Below are 20,124 nucleotides of genomic sequence, written 5' to 3'. Positions count from 1 at the left end.
CAATGAGAACAATTCTTTACAAACAGATACTAGTAGTAACATGGGGATGATGATATTGATATTACATGATGGTATTCACCCGTTTTATTCCACTAGACCTGGAAAACCTGCCAGTGTAGATACCAGATCTGCTCGGGGCCCTGCCCCATTTTACGACATCATCATCATATGGCAACCCATTTCTTAAGAATCACTTCTCTTTTGGAGTTGCTGCCGACTCGGTACACAAACGCTGCGTGATGTTAGTATCTTTGTATTGGCAACCACAACGTTTTACATCATGTGACAACGTTCAGCCAATCATGTAGCGTAACGTCACTGGCATGTGCAGGGTGTGAGCAGATCTGACCATCCGAACAGATCTGGTAGCCACACCGCCATTGATGAAGCCATGGATTCTGCTCTTTTTTTAGGAGAGGAGGAAAGTTCAACCATGTATCTGTGATTTTAATCCCAAACATACTGAGATTATACACCAGGACAAAGATTTGAAGCTCATACACAAGTCCCCATAACAATTGCAGTGCCCCGGCATTATTACAAAGATAATATTAAGACAGAATTAGTTTAATGACCTGAAACATTTAAGTCTGACAAGCAAAGTAAAAACAGAAAAGGAGTAAACTTTTTTTTTTTTTTCCAGACCATTTTTCATAATGTTAGAATGGGTCTTTGTTTCTACAGAAAATCTCAGTTGTCTTGATTAAACAGCTGTTGTTTCTAAAGGTCAGCTACAAAATGTTTCCGTTTCTGTCATAATAGAAAACTATAATTGGGTTATTTTACGGCTGTGATTTAAAAACAGTAATCCTATTAAATGTGCCAACTTTTCTTCTCTCTTCAAATCACTCCTGTTACAACTCCTAACAAGTTATAACACCTCCAGAGATCTTTGAAATTTCATTGCAAACATGTGATTCACTTTAATGATAACACATGATGATTATATATTTTTTTACTTTTTTTAAATAAAAATAGTCAAAATTGTGAGTAATTTTAGCTCTGTCGTATTTTTTGTCTGTACTACAGTCAGTATTGGAGCAGTGAAATCCAGCATTTCGTAATTTATGGTGGACATCAACGGCGTAACGACACGCCACAACAAGCACACATGATAAAGGTTCAGGATACGGCGACAGTTCCATAAATCGGCCAAGAAGATACAAATATGCAACTCTCTGTAGTATATGATCACACATCAAACACGGAAAAATAGTGACTGCGCACCTTGAATGGAACCATTGGTGACAGGGCCCCATCACATGTTACAGACATCCCAAGTTCCAAAAACTTATTTCAGGGAGATGCTTATCGAGCTTCACACCCCCCTCCTCACTCACGATCTCTCCATTCATCTCCTAGTCACAATCTTTACTCACTTTAGCAGCAACGTCCTTCTCTCCCTCTACGTTTCTTTGAAAGAACGTGTTTATTTTGGGAAGTTTTTTCCATACTTCCAGCAGCTCTTCTTTCCTTTTTCTTTTCCGGAATCCGCTTAAGTACCTCTTTTCTGCACATTGTACGTAACGGTTATGGTTTTTATCGATGCTCTGGATTACCCATAATTCCAAGTCGTAGTGTAAAAAATAAAATACTCAAATACATTGTTCTTTTGAGATCTTTATTGTGGTTTGAAACATATATGAGTGTATTTTTTACCAACAATTTAATGAATTATACACAGCAGTATAGTAGTAGCAGTAGCACATAGTAATTAAAAGTACCACTGTCTGCTTTGCTATTGGTGTCGTGTTTAAATGGCTAATCATCATGTTGAAATCTGGCATGTGTTGCGATATAAATACGATCCGGTGCGGTCAGTTCCTTCAGTATCAGGTGGGTCTAAGAGAAATTTTTCGCACCATTACATCTGCAAAGATATGTCCTAATCTAAAATTGTGTAGTGGGCCAACCAGGTGTCAGTGATGGGGCCCCTAAGAGGTCGTGGGCCATAAGCAACTGCTGTCTCTGCTTACCAATATTTACGCCATTGGTGAACATTAAGTAAACAAAAAACAGCCTGGATAGCAACTGGAGCTATACTCTTAACACTCAGCCAATAATCCGCTGGGGAATGTTTCCACAGCCATCCATCCATTGTCTATATAACTTACTTTCCCTTGCAGGGTCACAGTAGAGCAGCTACTATCTCCAGAAGTTATTAGGTAAAAGGCAGGGTTCATCCTGGACTATGAGGAGACTAGCCCTTCACAGAGTAATAGAGACACAGGAAAAACAACCGCACACATTCACAGCTATGGGAAATTATAGTAACATTTATTTATTTATCTAATACATCATGATTATTATTATTTTCACTGATAATTATATGATTCAATTATAAATACATAAATGTAACAATAAATACTTCAAAACTGTATTTAAAATGATGTGTGTAAATGCCCCTCTTATGAGGATACTTCCTCATACCTCTACCTCTCCTTCATAGCTGACTTACTCTGAGATTTATACTCCCTTATACACTATATTGCCAAAAGTATTTGCTCACCCATCCAAATTATTGGAATCAGGTGTTCCAATCACTTCCATGGCCACAGGTGTATAAATTCAAGCACCTAGGCATGCAGACTGTTTTTACAAACATTTGTGAAAGAATGGGTCGCTCTCAGGAGCTCAGTGAATTCCAGCGTGGAACTGTGATAGGATGCCACCTGTGCAACAAATCCAGTCGTGAAATTTCCTCGCTCCTAAATATTCCACAGTCAACTGTCAGCTGTATTATAAGAAAATGGAAGTGTTTGGGAACGACAGCAACTCAGCCACGAAGTGGTAGGCCACGTAAACTGACGGAGCGGGGTCAGCGGATGCTGAAGCGCATAGTGCGAAGAGGTCGCCAACTTTCTGCAGAGTCAATCACTACAGACCTCCAAACTTCATGTGGCCTTCAGATTAGCTATAGAACAGTGCGCAGAGAGCTTCATGGAATGGGTTTCCATGGTCGAGCAGCTGCATCCAAGCCATACATCACCAAGTGCAATGCAAAGCGTCGGATGCGGTGGTGTAAAGCACGCCGCCACTGGACTCTAGAGCAGTGGAGACGCGTTCTCTGGAGTGACGAATCGCGCTTCTCCATCTGGCAATCTGATGGACGGGTCTGGGTTTGGCGGTTGCCAGGAGAACGGTACTTGTCTGACTGCATTGTGCCAAGTGTAAAGTTTGGTGGAGGGGGGATTATGGTGTGGGGTTGTTTTTCAGGAGCTGGGCTTGGCCCCTTAGTTCCAGTGAAAGGAACTCTGAATGCTTCAGCATACCAAGACATTTTGGACAATTCCATGCTCCCAACTTTGTGGGAACAGTTTGGAGCTGGCCCCTTCCTCTTCCAACATGACTGTGCACCAGTGCACAAAGCAAGGTCCATAAAGACATGGATGACAGAGTCTGGTGTGGATGAACTTGACTGGCCTGCACAGAGTCCTGACCTCAACCCGATAGAACACCTTTGGGATGAATTAGAGCGGAGACTGAGAGCCAGGCCTTCTCGTCCAACATCAGTGTGCGACCTCACAAATGCGCTTCTGGAAGAATGGTCAAAAATTCCCATAAACACACTCCTAAACCTTGTGGACAGCCTTCCCAGAAGAGTTGAAGCTGTTCTAGCTGCAAAGGGTGGACCGACGTCATATTGAACCCTATGGATTAGGAACGGGATGTCACTTAAGCTCATATGTGAGTCAAGGCAGGTGAGCAAATACTTTTGGCAATATAGTGTATGTCCAGATGTTCACCTATCTACACAGCTCAAAAAATTGTGCTTTAAAAAAGAAATAAAATAGCAGATAAAAAGAATATAACTGCTATACAGAAACTTTCATCAACATTAAACTAATGGACTTTATTTAAATAAATAAAACAGTTTTTTTTTGTTTTTTTTTCAACAGCATGATGCATTAGAAAGAACCATTTTCAGTATGAAGTCAGCAGATCAGAGGTTGTTTCCCATGGAAAAGGGGATTAAGACAGTGAGAAGGAGAATAGAGATGTTGAACAGGCTTTTCATCTCATGGTGAGTCAAATGGAAAAATCTCATAAAAGAGGACAAGACAATGAGAAACCGTAACATGGAGGAGTTGCTGGTAAGGAGAACTTGAGGTAAAAGCAAACTCTGTACTAAATATGTAAAGATATTTCACTAAATAAGTGAATAGAAAAACTCAATGATTGGGGTTCAAAATGGGCGGTGCAGGTGATAATTTAATGCCCCGCAGTAGATCTGGTGAGACAGAGCATACTTCAGACATATTAATGGCAGATAGTTAAGTTAAGCACAGCTCAGAAACGGTTGATTTAATATTAACCAGTTGGTTTCATGGCAGAGACTCAGAGTTTAATCATAGTTTAAAGAGTTCTAATGTCATTAACGTTGATGATGTGGTGACGTCATGGAAATATCAAGTAGTTTCCAACATTCAGTCATCTAGCTACTAAGTTGAGAAGAGGTTAGAAAATTTAGTGAGATTTTTCCATTTTCATCATTTAGCATTTCATCTGTGGAGATCGTGGTTTTTTTTTTTTTTACTTGACAAACATGAGGGAAGCATAGCTCATCCTGATGTTATTTAAAGAGACTTTTTGGGGTAAATGAAAAATTTCACCTTAACGGAAAATGCCACAGCAAATTCTGCAAAGAGAGGGAGCTCAGCACTGAAGTACTGAGTAACTGTTTAATTATTTTATGTGATTCAATATCAAAGTTAGATTATGGGACTTACATAAATATAGGGTTATATGCAAATTTTCCAACATTTTACAGGCTGTAATGAACATGTTATACAATAAATTAAAAAAAAATGTACAAAGTATAAATGCAAGTAGATTTTTTTAATATCTATTTTCTCTCAACCAGACTTGTAAAACTAGCAGTTAGAGCATCTTACGCTGTAAAGAACTTATAGGGGATGTCCAGCCAATCACGGGACCCCGTGACTCATCCTCCTTGGATGGCAAAACAAACTTCCTACATGGAACATGACCAACAGTTATTGTAGTTTACCTTGATATTACCTTAAAAACATCAACAAAAACACAGTAATCTCGTGCGCAGCATATGGGTGTACCAACCGACAAGGAAGAAAATACATCTCATTTTATCGCTTCTGGAAAGTCCCGGAAAGTTGAGGGCAGGCGTGAAGAGACAGAGCTGAAAACCAGCTACAGCTAAATATGCAGTGGACACTTCTTAAACAGTTATGATCAAATTATTGTTGTTTTTTTCAGTTAGCCAGATGTGCAAAATTTCTCTGATGCTACTAAAAAACATGTGGAGTTTTATCTAATAACAGGCATGCAGGGTTTCCTACAGTGCATTATAAACCTGGAGTGTGGCAAGGCTTTGCTTGCTTTGTCTAAAAGTAGCGAGGAGTAGCAATCCAGGCTGACACAGCTCATTGGTTAATTGGCATCACGTGTAGCCTGGTCCCGGATGGCTTTACCGTGCAAACAGGAGAAGCAGCATAGGTGAAATTAGAAACTGCTGTCAGACAACATGAGATCATTTATAAATGTTTTAAATTAGGTTGTGTCTGGATTAGCCAGCAGATGGGTCCGGATCCGGGTCCGCTAATCCATGACCAATGCTCTTGTGCTTTTCCTGAAAAAATAAGATTGGTGATTCAGCATATAATTGTACTAGCCGTAGTGATGTCAGGGATGTCTGATGGATGGCATTCTTGAAGCAAAGGGATCCTCCACTCCAACAAGAGAAGCCTTTGCGATTTAGCTCTGTTTAACTCCCCATTTAAATGTTCAACATATTTAGACAATATTGGGTTGGCAAATTTTCCACCACTTTTGTATTATATCTCTGTAGTAAACATCTTGCTTTATAATTACTCTGCATGCAGGTGGTTTTATGCCGTCCTGCATGGCGGGTTAAACAAACAAAGGTCACGTGATTGCACATCCTCTATAGTGACCATTTTTTGTCAAAACTGTAGTTTTTTTGTGAAACTGTACTTTTGTTCTCTATTCAGGAACCACCGTGAGAGATGCTGCATTCTTAATGCAGGTCTTAATGGTGAGTTATGCTTTTATTTTTTATAAACCATATATTTTTTTGAGGTTGTTCACATTACTTTTAAAATATTGCCTATCTGACCCTTGTGTGAGCGTTTTGTGGCTCTAAATTCTACCAGTGGTGTCAAAACACTCTAAAAATTTGGTTCAGAAAACAGAGAGGAAATAGCTGTTATAATACGTGTCAGTATCCAAACAAAGACTTTTAATGTAACAGAAGGTACTTAGACAAAACGCATGAGTGAAAAGAGAGTGAAAATATTATAGCGTTTTGGCTGTCAGCTCAGCATAGAGCCGTTTGGATGTGGGGATGCAGCCAAAAATGAAGGGGAAGGGATATCAACAACTTCATAGAGACTGAGTTCAGGTTCATTAGGATTTCGAGGACAACTTTTTATTTAATATATAAGCGCCTCTCCTTCCAACTCCTAAGGTAGGTCTCTTAAAGTAAATCTCAATGCAAGATCGGCAATATTTTACAATGATATTAAACAAGTAAAAGAAAAAAAGTACTACATCTCAGAGTACTTGAAAGTAATTGCCCCCCAATAATTTTCTCAGTTTTAATAAACCCAGCATGTACAGCTGCGTCACATGCAGTCGTATGCAGATGACAATGCCTTCGTGAGGTGTATCATTGACAACAGAGAGGAGGAGTACATGGGTCTGGTGGGGGACCTCTCCACCTTGGGCTGCATCAACCACCTGGAGCTCAACATGGAAGGAGCTGGTTATAGACTTAGGGAGGGATGGACCAAAGACTAAGCCGGTACTACTGGAGGGGGCTGAGGTGGAGGCTGTGGATTCATACAAATACCGTGGGGTTTGGCTGGACAATAAACTGGACAACACGCACCAGGCCAGCTGCACAGGATGACACACTGCAGGATGTACTTCCTGAGGAGACTGAGGTCGTTCAACATCTGTAATAAGCTGTTGGAGAGGTTCTACATGTCTGTGGTTGCCAGTGTCCTCTTCTACACCGTGGTGTGCTGGGGTAGCAGCACATCCAGGAAGGACATCTCCAGAGCGGAAAAACTGGTCAGGCGAGCCGGCTCTGTGATTGGAAAGAAGCTGGACCCCCTGGGGACGGTAGTAGAGAAAAGGACACTTCACAAACTGCTGGACATTATAGACAATGCCAGACACCCTCTACACACTGGCTTCACCACTCCGAGGAGCATGATCAGTGGGAGATTGCCCAAATGTAGGACCAACAAACTGCTGAACTCCATTGTTCCTCAAGCCATCAAGCTGTACAACTCCTCACTTAGGGGAAGGAGGAGGTGATAGGAAGAGGGACAAGGGTCATCACCACCCTACTTGGACATCTCGTGCAAAACATTACCTATTGTCACTAATGTGCAATACTCTGCTCTCTCACTGTGTAATAACACATGCCAACTACTGTGTTGTCCCTGTAATTTTTACTTATTTATATGGACAGTACATTTTTGCAGTGCAAGTGCCATAATCCAAATCAACTACTGTGTAGTCTTTCCTTAGATCTTAACTGTGCAGATATTTTTATTGCTAAAGGAAACATATTCCAGGACATTACAAATGTTCTTATGCTCTTTTGTACTAGATGTACTCTTTTTATATCATCTGTTGTATTTTTATCTTTAATGGCATCTTGCTTTAGCTCTGCCCTTTGTACACTATATAAGCTACTGGAACCAGAATTTCCCTAAAGGAGTTATCTCACGGGATATATAAAATTGAGTCTAAGTCTAAATAAATCCACTCTGTCAGACATTTTATTGCTATTGTTTTTTTGTTTTTTTACCTGTGTCTGTATGGTGTGATGGTGGTCTTTCATTAAGAAATAAACTGAGCAAAAATTAGGTTGCCTCTAATTGAAGCCCTTTTTTCAGTTTTTTTTTGTTATTTACTCTATAATGGTCTTTGAAAGTCACCCATTTCAGTTATTTTTACCAGCAGAAGGCCTTATAAAAAATAATATTACTAGTGTGTTTTGAGTCGTAGTAAAATACAGTAAAAGTGAAAGACAACAGCAGAGAATAAAACTAATGTCAGATGATTATATGCTAATTTATGAATATCTTCATGACTCATTCTTTAGACTTTTTTAGATCGGGTTTGTAAATAAATGGAAACAAGTTCAATTTGGAGCTTTTCACTTAGTCATTCCTTAGCTGGTGTGCTATGAACAAGGTCTAGTTCACATTAAGGAGCAGCAAGAGCAGCAAAAATGTGCATGCTGCTTCATTTTTGATAAAAAAAAGTCGGTGTGATGCGAGTTGTGCGGAGCTACCCTATCCTTTCTTTGCTTGTAATGATGGCAGCTATATTTGCTGTGATCTGTGGGTAAAAAGTAGTTTTAATATGTTTTAAATGAGAAAGTCCACCTTAAAACATGATCTGTGCAGTCAGTTCATCCAGATTACCATCCTGCCTTCAAATATTGTTTCTGTTTGGAGCCACTCAGACCCCCCAACACCGGCAGAGCTCTGTCACTATGCGTGTCAACCATTGACTTTGCATGTATACTAGCTGCTTCTGCTGCCTCTGCTGCTTTAGGTTTGAACATAGCATTACACTTTAGAGCTAGTTGTGATCAAAGATCAGCATACTAATGCATGGTGCAACATGCTAAGGGACATTTCACCAATATATAAGTGGTTATTAAAGTATATATGGTGGAGGTTGTATGTGTACAATTTTCAATATTCAATTTCAGTGTTCAACGTAAGTGTTGGTGAAAGAAATAAAGTGAATATTTACTAAGAAGAGTATACTCATGGTGTAACCGTTTTGCAAAATAAGAGCTTTTTGGGTTGTATTTTCAGCTCGGCCTTTTGTTTCTCTATATTAAAGAATGAGTTTTCATGTTTTGTGTGCATGTTGCAGAGGGGAGTTTCTGATGATCAAAGCTTGGCGAAGTTTGTGCTCAGCAGGGTTGTGTTTGAGCTTGAAGGAAGCGTGCTACCCTTTGTACACACGCGCGCTGAAATTAAACAACGTCAGTACACCATATGGACAACACTGCGAGGGAATTCTGAACTAAAGGGAAAGAGAAAAAACAAGAAAGGGAGCAAAGCAAACAAGCCAGAGGCACGAATCTGAAGAACCTCCCCTGTGTGGTTTTATTAATATGAACAAACACTGGCTTGTGTCTGTCTGTGTGTGAAGAGAAAATGTTGCTCAGGGTACAGAGGAAAAGTGTGTGGTCCCAGGACAGCCTTCCCTAGTGGTGCTGTGGCCTGACAGGACATGGACGGGCACAAAGGTTGACAAAGAGAGAGCATGTTACAGGCAATAAAGGACAGGGCCTGACACGACCGTTTCATAATTCATCAGATCTCACCCGAGAAATAAAACAGCAGTCTCTGTCAGCAGCGGTTAATCCGCATGCGGCGTGAGGGAAGATGTCAACAATCTGTCAGCTCCGCTTGACGCCTGGCTTGTCACGCCTTCTGCCAAACACCTGCACTGCTAGGCGACGAGGAACAAAGGAGGTGTTGCGGTCGAGCCTCAGCAGCATGAGTGGCGGCAAACTCTTTCTATTTTAAAACCCGTGCTTTTACTGTCACAGCCTCAGGTGGGTTTTACCGTTACCCTTCAGAATCACCCCATTTCCTCCAAATGAAATTCAGGTATCAGGTTCGCTGACTTTTTCCGCTCACAAGTGAAATATGAACTCCCGTCTAAAGAGCACTTTGTCCACAGAGGCCATGAGCTACGTTAGATAATTTGCCTTCTGGTCCCTTTGCAAGCAGCTGACTTGGTAAATATTAACCTGCTGTCTCCAGTTTACTGACTTTCTCAACAATTTTTTGCCATTAAAGGGCAGATTTGTTGTATTTAACAAGGATGTTGTTGTTTTTTTAGCTGTGCAGAGGTGTGAGAAAGTATTTACCCTCTTATCTAAGTGACTTTTTTTTACTAATATTTTCCCAGACATCTGACAAAATGCAAAACTTTGTATTCAAATTATCATTTTATTTTCAAAACAAAAAAAACAAAAAAAATTTACCAAATAAAAGAAAAACACTTAATAAAATGATATTGCACCAACTGTCTAATAAATGGTTGTGCCCGTCTTGGCCAAATGAAATAGGGTTGCTGAGGGTGATGACTGTCAATTATATTTTTTCACATTACTGAATTGATTTGGGCCATTTTGCTCTTCAATACTGTTTAGTTTGGCTACATTAGATTTTATTCAATCTTAAGTCCAGAATTTTAGTCAACCAGCCTAGAGCTTTTTAACCATTCAGTGGTATATTTGGATTCTTGTCTTGCATAATCCTAGTGGGCTGATGCTAATTGCAAATTGTTGGCCTGATATTCTTGCTCCATACACTTAAGCAAACCGCCCAGGTCCATTTTCTTCTATTGGTGTAAGTTTTTCTATTTTGTTGAGGCTTTTACTTTGTTTCACAATGTTACCCACTGAGCTCTTTTGACTGTTGTTTGTTTTCAATCAATTGTGTCTGCTTTGGTAGTTCTTTTCCTTTAAAGACTTGAGCTGTGTCAGGACGTTTACCCTAACCTCAATATAGAGCACTATATAGCGGTTACAACATTTTATATGTTTAAGTGTGTAGTGAATGAAAATGTAGCTGACTCAAAATTTCCCACAATGCACCTTGAAAAATGTGCATCCCTGGTTGTAACTACCCGATCCGTCCCGTAGCACGATCCTTCCTGCATGCGCTATCAGCTCATTTGTGAATGCGCATCTAGAAAAACATCGGGTCGCCTTCCATTTTATTTTGTTAAAAAACCTTATGCTATATAGTGCATAATCTAAAGAAAGAAACAACTAAAATGCAGATAAACATGTCTAATCCTATTTTGCTGGACTGCTTTGAGCATGTCCCATGATGACGTCAGAGAAGCTGTTAAACGGAGAAAATGTAAAAAGCATCAAAATTGTCTTACAAAACTCTTAAAACATTTTTTAAAGATGTGTATTAGAATTCTTTAGTGAGTACCATAATTACAATATTTATGGACACCCAGATGTATATCTGCTTGCGCATGTGCCATGACGGATCATGCTTCAGGGACGGATTAGTGACATTGGTCACTAAACGAGCAGATATGTCAGAGAACGCTTGGAAATATCTCTCCTCACACAGCAATGTTTTTAATCTATTCAATTCTATTATGGGATTTGCTTTGGGGACGAGAAAAAACAATAAAGTCAGCGTGGGAAGAGCAGTAGTCACATGACCAACAGGGAGCGAAAAGTAGTAGTCACCTGTCTGAACGGTCAGTTAACTAGTTTACCAAGTTGACATATAAAAGTCCACTAAATGTTCCTGGCTCTAGTGATTGAGGGCTCATTAAGGGCTCATTATGTTTGATGCACGGACATCCCGCTCGGAAAATGAGCTGCCCGTCACAGCGTCTGCAGCATTTATACTCTGAGCAGCTTTCCTCCTCTTCTAGCCAAATCTGGGTCGGACGTGTTCAGCACCAACAGCAAACTGACAGCACCACACTACACGAGGAAGTAGAAAACATACCTGTTTAGAATTTTATCAAAGCCTCTTCATGCTGTTTGAGAGCGACAATAATTTATTTCTCGGAGTTTTTCCACAATATGTTGATAGAGGTGATATTTTTAAGCTAAATCACAGGATGTCTGTGGATGATGACATTTGCGAACCCTTGCCACCAGGAGCTGCTTCTCGTTAGTCATGTTTTCCGCTTGGATCATCCACATAGTTACAAATTTTCCTTTGGGCTCGGAACGGAAATTCTGTCTACATGGAGTCTGCATGGAGGGGCGCAGAAGCACAAAATGATATGGCCGCTCTACTACCTCATGGACACGTCAAGTATTAACTCAGCTTTAGGGGTTAGGGCGAACGTTCAGACAAAGCCAACATGTTTTACAAAGCTGCAGTTGCCAGAGAGTAATCAGTCTTGGATGGTATAGTGAAACTAAAACTACAACTGAAAACAATTCTTATTGTTCATGTTTCCATACAAGCTAATGGTAGCACTATCACACAGCTAAACTCAACAGAAAATTAGTGAACGATCATGTTTCAAAATCAAGAAAAGGATTAGGAAGGGTTGCTTGATATGCTTGACACTTGTTTCTCTACACATACATGCTTCCTATAACACTATAGCACATCTAGTTGCTCCAAAACTGTAGAAAAAAAACCCCAAAGGAATGCCTCTAAAGTCTGTTAAACCTTCAGGGCAATTTTAAATAGTAAGAGTGGGGGCACTTTATACCTGATTTTATGTAACCAGCTAACTTCAATAAATTAGCATTATAAGTAAAAAATCAACTTAGTGGGGGGAAACAGGTTAAGTCGTTTTTTGCAGTAAGATACTGAAATGTTTTAACATTTCCAATGCTTTAGCAGTGATGATATAGATTGGTGAAGAGTTTAAAGAAAACAAAGAGTGCACTTCAGAGCATGTGAAATAATTAATGAACTTGCATGCAAATATCAATAAAATTACATGATTTTATTGATATTATTATGCAAGTTCATTAATACATATATAAAGTAATATATATATTAATGAACTTGCATGATAATATCAATAAAATTACATGATTTTATTGATATTATTATGCAAGTTCATTAATACATATATAAAGTAATATATATATAATATATACAATATATATAATATATATTATATTACTTCAAGAAAAAAAAAATATATATATATGTACTCAGTTTTACAAATTTGTTTTTTAAATCATTTTTGCAAAAACGATCTAAAAATGAATAAAAATTAAGAAAAACAATTAAGAAAAAAATGAAGTGTATTTACCCTTAATTCGAATGAACATTTCTACTCTTGAAAAAAGATAATTCGATAATATGCAAATATGCACTTGAAAAAAGACAATGCATTTGCGTTTTCTTATTTTAAATTTAAATTGCCTTCTTTCATTGGCAAAGTGTCTCACTTACCTCCTTAATTCAAAAGAAAATGCACTTATTTGAAGAAAAAAAAGGTTTGTTGATATTTAAATTTTTTTGCAGTGTGTATATATATATATATATATATATATATATATATATATATATATATATATATATATATATATATATATATATATATATATATATATATATACATAATTAAAGTTGATTAATGTAATTTTTCTTCATTGCAATTGAAAAATTATTGGATTGTATAGCTAGAGAATTGTCTTCCTTTTATAGCTGAGGATGAGTGGTTTTACCCTTTAACCTGAAGTGTCCATGCTCAGTTTCTATGCCAACCACAGACTAATCTCTCTGCTCTGACAGGCTGCCATCTGTTTGTGCTTCTGTGCTCTATGTTTCCTTCAAAAGAACTATAAATGCTACTTTGATATATTTTACACTTTTACACTCAATGTCATGTCATTACAGTGAGCAGTTGTATTAAAGGCTATTGATGTATGAGTTCCAAAATTGTAAGTCAATTTCTAGGTTTACATAGAACAGGGAAATTATCTAATATCTGACTCGGGATTTGTGTGTCTAACAAGCGTTGGCATATGGATAAACATATAATTGAAAACTTATGTTAGTGCATTTTGGGTTGTTTTTTTTTTCACAGATTGGGAGAATCAGCCTTGTACTGTGATCAGATTTCAGCAAGGAGGTGTAACCCGTGCAGCACCAAATGATCATTCAGGATGATAAATTAACCTAGTGATTTATTCCAGCTTCTAAATTTCCAAAAGTTTTAATTCAGTTGCTTTTCCTTGAGCTTGGACATCATTGTTTGTATTTTCACTTTTCTACAAAAAGTTTGTTGAAAAAAAAGGTGGAGAAAAATCATTAGGAATGCATAGCAAAATCAGAAGCAATATAGCCAAGAAAACCACACATACAGTAGATTAAAGATTTGTAGTGGTGAAGGCATAATGTAAATCAGTGGGGAGGAGCTATAAAGTGTAAATTAAGAGTAAGAGCGTAGACATAGTCAATTGCAGAGTAACGAAAACCGTAACAATCTAGCTGTAGATTAATAGTGGAGAAAAATCAGTAACAATGCATCAGAAAAATGTAACAATGAAGCAAAACGATAGCAGAGAAGAAAATTACAATAAATGTCCAGGCAAAATAGTAACAATGAATCAGAAAACCAACAATGTAGTAAAAGTAAAGTCAAAAAGTTCAGTTACAATGTACAAAACTTTAACAATGTGGCAAAAAATTGTAACAGTAAAGATACAGTAACAATATACAAAGTGGTAACAGAGAAATGCAAATAACATTGTTGTAAAATGCAGGAACATTGTTGCCAAATCCAGAACAGTGTAGCAAAAAATATGATGAGCAAAACAGTGACAGTTTAGCAAAAACACAATTACAGTTTAGTTATAAGATACATATGTTAATATGTATTAATTAGAGTAAAGCAGTAGAAGTAGCAAGTAAGCAACATAGTAACAGAAATACTGTTTGGTTGGTCATAAAAAAGATTCAATTAGACAACATGTTTGTGTGAACAAATTGCATGAAATCATTACCATTAATTGATTAGCTCTTTTCTCAGTTTAGTTGAAATTTGCACAAAGTCTTGGTTCTGTGACTCACTCTCTGTTAATGCCTGAATCATTGGTGTTTCATGCTGGGCTGTGATAGCGATAGTTTGGTCATTCAATGTACAAATCGAAAATCATGTTTTTCGGACTGTGGCAGTAAGACGGAGTACCCGGAGAAAAGCCACACATGTACACGGAGAACATGAAAAATCCATGCAGAAAGACCCAAGGCCAGTAATCGAACCCAGGCCTGCAAGGTACAGTAACAGTGCACTGTACCACCATGCAGACCCTTCTCACATAATATACAAATGAAATGAGATAGAACAGACATCATTTAGAATAGATGAGTATAAAGTTTTATATTTACATTTTTCATATGAACAGACTGAATTTTGGTTGTTTAAACATCAAAATAAGGTAAGCTTTGTTTGATATTTATTACATGTGAAAGCTTTTGGGAAAAATACATTTCTATTAAAGTTCTATAATTAATACAATATCACTAAAGCCATGCTGATTGCCTATTATAAATGCAAAGGAGCAGAAAATGCAGTTAAAGCTCTATAACTCAATTTATTTGTAAACCCAAACCACAATTTCATGAACTGATTAATTTGATTAACGAATCTTTAAACAAATTATATTAATATCCTTTTTCTAGGGCAGGGGTAACCGATTAAAAATTGGCGGGGTCCGAATAAAGAAACTCAGCAACCAGTCCGGAGACATTTTTAATTATAATCCATTACTTTAAACAGAATTTCACATTGAAATAGAATGTGGTTTTTATGTATCCATATTATACATTGACTTTTTAAATAAAATATATATTTAAAAGAAATGGAACATTTTTCCATTTTAAAATTTAAATTGTTTTTTGAAGTAGAGAACAACAATAATTCAGTTTGGTATATAGAAAATTTTCTGATTCACATATTTTTTTAAAACACCTGAACTGACCGTTAGTTTGTTTTTTCTTTCTTTTTTCTGTCTTAATGAGAGCAGTGGGCTTTATGCTGCCCTGCAAGGCTTTAAACCTGGGTTTGATTGGAGACAAAGCCATTCTAAAGCACGTTTCAAGGTGCTCAATTTGAGCCTGGATCGATATTTATTTTCGATTCTGTTCATGGTGGAGAATCCTGCTTCACAGCAGCTGGTTGACCTAAACATACTCAAAATGTGCAGGGTCATCTTTGAGCACGCCATTGCACTTTTCTGTCACCAGTTCACCACGCTTCTTTCAGCAGTCCACACTTTCTTCCAAGTTTTGAAAAAATCAACTTTATATGAACAGTAAGACTGTTGCAGTGTCCCTGTAGAGGATACACTCACAGAAATGAATCATGGTAGACTTTATATTTAAGCATATACATCTATTAGATTTTATTTAAATTAAATATTTTTAAAATTGATGTATTGAAATTAATTATAATCTGTATAATTCTGTCAATTTTAAATTATATTAAATGTAGTTACTTAATACATATTAACATGGTTTAAATAATCAAAGCTGTGAAACGAATTAGATTCTTTTATTTAAAATGTATGTGATCGGTTTGCATACACGCTACCTGTAAGCTAAAACAGGAAATGACATCAGGTAATGACATCCTCATTTTCGGCTGGAGGCCATCTTCTCTGATAAGATTTAACGGTGAGTAATCCAAGTCATCCTTTGTCTTATTACATCAATCTGTGTATTATTTGTGCAGTTCTTATCGTATTACATTAATAGCGATTCACTGATGATGAAATCTGCATAGTTCGTGATGATTGTAAGCAGTTTTATCTTGAGGCCTACTACCTTTTGCACTGGCACCCACTAGCTAACGTTAGCTAGCAATTCGTTAGCTAGCTTACGTTAGCTAGCAGTTAGCTAGTGGTGAAACAAAAGACAGTTTGGAGATGGAAAGGGTGGCTCTACTGACAGAGGTATAATGTGCAATACATTAAATCTTATCTTATCTACCCATGATTACACCATGTTCATGGTAGGGCTGGGCGATATAGAAAAAAAGCTTATCGATAAAAAAAAATGCATAATGATCGATAACGATAATTATTGAAAAGATTTGAAACCATATTTTATGTGCAGCTCTGCCTGGACTTTTTATAATATTGCTAAATGATTTAATTTTAATAAAAAACACAAACACAGACTTCGAATTAAATATTTATTTAACCAACTTTTTTAACCATAACAGAATTGTTTTAAAAAAAAGTAACTTAAGAGACCTGGGTTATGTTATTAAATACTGACAAAGAATAAACTAAAGTGACCAGAAAAGTGACCAAAAGAAATATAACAAATAAATAAATGACCCTCCACCCCCGCTGCCCCCATCCTTCTAAGCTGAACCTGGTTCAGCTTAGTTTCCTGCTTTAACCTGAGTTATTACTTTGAAGTTTCTGGCCCCTCAGCATTTTTCTCTCAATTGTTAGAACTACGTGGGAAACTGCCCAGAACTGAAAAAAAAAAAAAAAAAAAAAAATATATATATATATATATATATATATATATATATATATATATATTTTCCCGTAATTCCCAAAGATTCCACGGAGGAGAGCCGCATCGGGGCCTACACAGCTCGTACTCCTGCGGGTGTGAGATGATAAAAAAAAAAAAAAAAAAAGTTGGTTTCGTTATCAGACTGGTTTTCACTGGTTCCCGACACATTTTACAGATGACTGTGGTTTGTTTTTGGTCCGACTTGCCATGACCGAAATACTGCCAGACTGCCGAACTACAAAAACCCTTCTTTGGAACAATTTCCTCCGCCTCTCCTTGCTGCGACATCTTCATGTGCTCTGTGTTGTGGTTTGAGAGGGCGGCGCTTGGTGACGGCGTGCCTGGGTCTGCCATTGCGATTGGTTGGGAGGAAGTAATGACTAGCATAAACTTACATGCTAGGCTACAATAAGAAGGAAGGAAAACTGCGTTTCTTTTTTATCAAACTTTTATCGGCCCTCTTTTTTTCTATTGCGCCACACGTCTATGGATCGATATATATCGTTATTGAATTATCGCCCAGCCCTAGTTCATGGCATGGCCAGTATGTACATAAGAGCTTTTCACCCGTCATGTTTTTTGCACTATACTCAAGCAGCTCAACAGTTCATTTTGCACAGCACTAGACACTTAAGCTGTTTTGTGGTTACTTTGCACAGTTAATTTTTCTTTTACACTCGGTTTGTAAAATAATCTTACTCCCTAATCATATTGTTAATATTTCTGTTTCCAATTGTAATTTGCACCATTGGTGAGAGTTTCTCATCATATCTCGTTATACAAGTATCTTTACTGACGTTTCATTCCATTTCAGGTAAAAAAGAAGAAAAGGGATGAGAACCTCATCAAGGCCAAGATGCAGCGTACATTCTCCCTCAGGAGACAGGAGGTTCTCCAGGAGCCAAAGATTCCTGAGTTTTTCAATAAATGGCCAGCACTCTTGGACGTCACTGAGGCAAGTGTGAATCTGAAGTTTACTAACTTACTGTATATATTCTTCTGGGCCGTTCAGATACAGTGTCTTTTTAGCATATTACTGTCAAGGTCATGCATGTCGATGATTCTGTGCAAAGCGCTTTTTTTTTCTCATGCACTTTCGACCTGCTTCTTCCGCCAGTACACGGTCTCAGGCTGTGTATCACATCCTGTTTCGCTCAAGGACATTTTGACACGTGGACAGTCAAGGCTGGGATTTGAACCACTGACCTTTGTTCTATGATTGACCCCTCTACCAACTAAGCAACAGCCACCCCTGTCTAAGTCTGTGTCCTGTCTCTGTTGTCTTTTACAGATCAAGTGGGAGTTTATGCGGCTGACAACTGTACCACTGACCTCGAAATTTTTGGGGGAACTTGACCGCCTGACCAACGACTTGATCGGGGTTTTCAACACTAAAGGGGGAGTTGCAGGGAAAAAAATCGGAGCCATGATGGCAAAGATGGAGAATGTAAGAAATTTTTTTAGTCTAACCCAGGGGTGTCAACTTCATACGCCGTGGGCCAAAACTTTTTATTTGTACAAGTCAAGGGCCAGACTGGTTGTTTAATGAGAACTTATTGAAATTACATTTTTGCACATATTGAACCTAAGACTAACATAGCCTGTAAATGATTGTGTATAAAACAACATTAATCATTAAATTAAAAAAAATCTGTTGCATTCATTTCTAATGGCATGGAATCGTGTAATGTTTGTTTCAGAATCAAGACATCAACGTGAGGCGTGATTGCATTTTGAGATGTCTCAGGATCTACCTCTGTGAAGACCTGGACACATTGGTCAAAGAATACGTGGTATGTATGTCATCTTTCTTTGTGCCAGATGTTATTAATTTCCCTCTAGATGTGCCTGATAGCATGCAGTGTTCATGAAAATGTGATTGGCATTAGGTCGCATTGACCTTGACCAATAGTTCGTCATTGAGTCCAATGGCTTGTTTGTTTTGAGTTTTTTCAAATTAACATGCACTTGGCCTCAATGATGATCTGCTTAGAATTTGGTGGTCAAAGGTGAGGGTGACACACCTCATTGTTCTCTGTTCCCTCCATCTTTCAGGACATGGAATGCAGTGAGTCAGAGGCAGATGTCGCAGGGACAACCATGGCAATCTACACCGTTCAAGCTGAGGGTGATGATCATGATGGTCCTGGTGGACTCTTGGCAGATGTCGGCGTGGTCCTGGAAGGGGTTGAAGTTCTCCACAACCTCCAAAGTATCAACCATGCATGTGTAATGCTTTATGGGTTGATCTATGCTCTTAATCTGAGCTATCCAAGAAGCTTGAAGAATATATTCGAAGCTTACCAGAAGATCCTGATGGACCTGGAATCGTCTAAACTTTCCCCCAAAGTACGAACACTGAAACTCAAATTGCTCAGGTGACAATTTTTTGGGGGTTGGGCGGTGATGGGAGGAGGAAGTACAGGAAGAGACCGCCCATACATGCCGATAAAGTGTTTATAGTGTTCCTGTACATTCGCAGCCTTGAAGATTCACACATCGAACACACAGAAAGCTAGAAACAGAAGGTGCTCAGTTAACTACTGCTTAAAAAAAGTGTTTAATGTTGTTGAGCCTGTAGAGTTTGTTCTAGATCCAAAAAATTGCAGGTCCTTTCAATATATCCCATTACTGCGATATGTACTTGATTTGGCTGAAGTGTTGAATAGAGTTATTAATACCCACAGAACACAGAGCAGTCGCACTGACCAAGAAATGGTGTGTACTTAAAAGAAAACCTGTTCCTCTCAAGTGATGAGTTTTTGATGTGTGAATCGTATGTGTGATAATGTATTGAATGTTCTTGAGCCTGTAGTTTGTTTTAGATAAAAAGAGCAGGTCCTTTACTGCCATTGTTGGAGCAGATAATTTACCTTTGTTCTAATGATATTAGAAAACATTTTTCATGTTCCAAGTATGACTTGGTTGAAGAGCTACACTACCTGCTGAGTACAATGTCTGTGTGAAGAGAAGCTTTAATGTTAATAAATGAGGTGGTCTGATTGTATGCATCATTGAGATGTTGTATAATCTCAAACAAATACACAATCATGGTGAATAAAAAATGCATTGAATATAAATC

At 38.0% G+C, this 20,124-nt stretch overlaps 1 protein-coding gene across 3 annotated transcripts; it reads left to right on the top strand.

The window, feature by feature from the left end:
- Nucleotides 1-16,101: 16,101 nt before the first annotated feature.
- Nucleotides 16,102-19,564, top strand: LOC119776938. 3 transcript variants are annotated; one of them, XM_038275597.1, is made up of 5 exons: nt 16,102-16,184; nt 17,857-17,997; nt 18,334-18,489; nt 18,743-18,835; nt 19,098-19,549. In XM_038275597.1, the coding sequence occupies exons 2-5, from the start codon at nt 17,899-17,901 to the stop codon at nt 19,422-19,424; spliced, it is 675 nt and encodes a 224-aa protein (XP_038131525.1). In that variant the 5' UTR covers nt 16,102-16,184; nt 17,857-17,898; the 3' UTR covers nt 19,425-19,549. The 3 variants fall into 3 exon arrangements, with proteins under 3 accessions (XP_038131525.1, XP_038131526.1, XP_038131524.1); XM_038275596.1 differs by lacking the exon at nt 16,102-16,184 and adding an exon at nt 16,366-16,462 and having other exon boundaries at nt 19,098-19,552; XM_038275598.1 differs by lacking the exons at nt 16,102-16,184; nt 18,743-18,835 and adding an exon at nt 16,352-16,462 and having other exon boundaries at nt 19,098-19,564.
- The last annotated feature ends 560 nt before the right edge of the window (nt 19,565-20,124 follow it).

The sequence above is a fragment of the Cyprinodon tularosa genome, unplaced genomic scaffold (assembly GCF_016077235.1).
Source record: "Cyprinodon tularosa strain WSP-4 unplaced genomic scaffold, ASM1607723v1 ctg97, whole genome shotgun sequence".
Lineage (NCBI taxonomy): Eukaryota > Metazoa > Chordata > Actinopteri > Cyprinodontiformes > Cyprinodontidae > Cyprinodon > Cyprinodon tularosa.
Note: the sequence above shows the minus strand (reverse complement) of the source record. Positions and strands in the feature narration are given on the sequence as shown.

What these genes read in the sequence shown, in the direction of transcription:
- LOC119776938 (XM_038275596.1), top strand. Translation starts at nt 16,436, where the DNA reads ATGGAAAGGGTGGCTCTACTGACAGAG. An exon ending in GGGTGGCTCTACTGACAGAG is followed by an intron (nt 16,463 to 17,856) that starts GTATAATGTGCA and finishes ATTCCATTTCAG; the next exon opens with GTAAAAAAGAAGAAAAGGGA. An exon ending in TGATGGCAAAGATGGAGAAT is followed by an intron (nt 18,490 to 18,742) that starts GTAAGAAATTTT and finishes TGTTTGTTTCAG; the next exon opens with AATCAAGACATCAACGTGAG.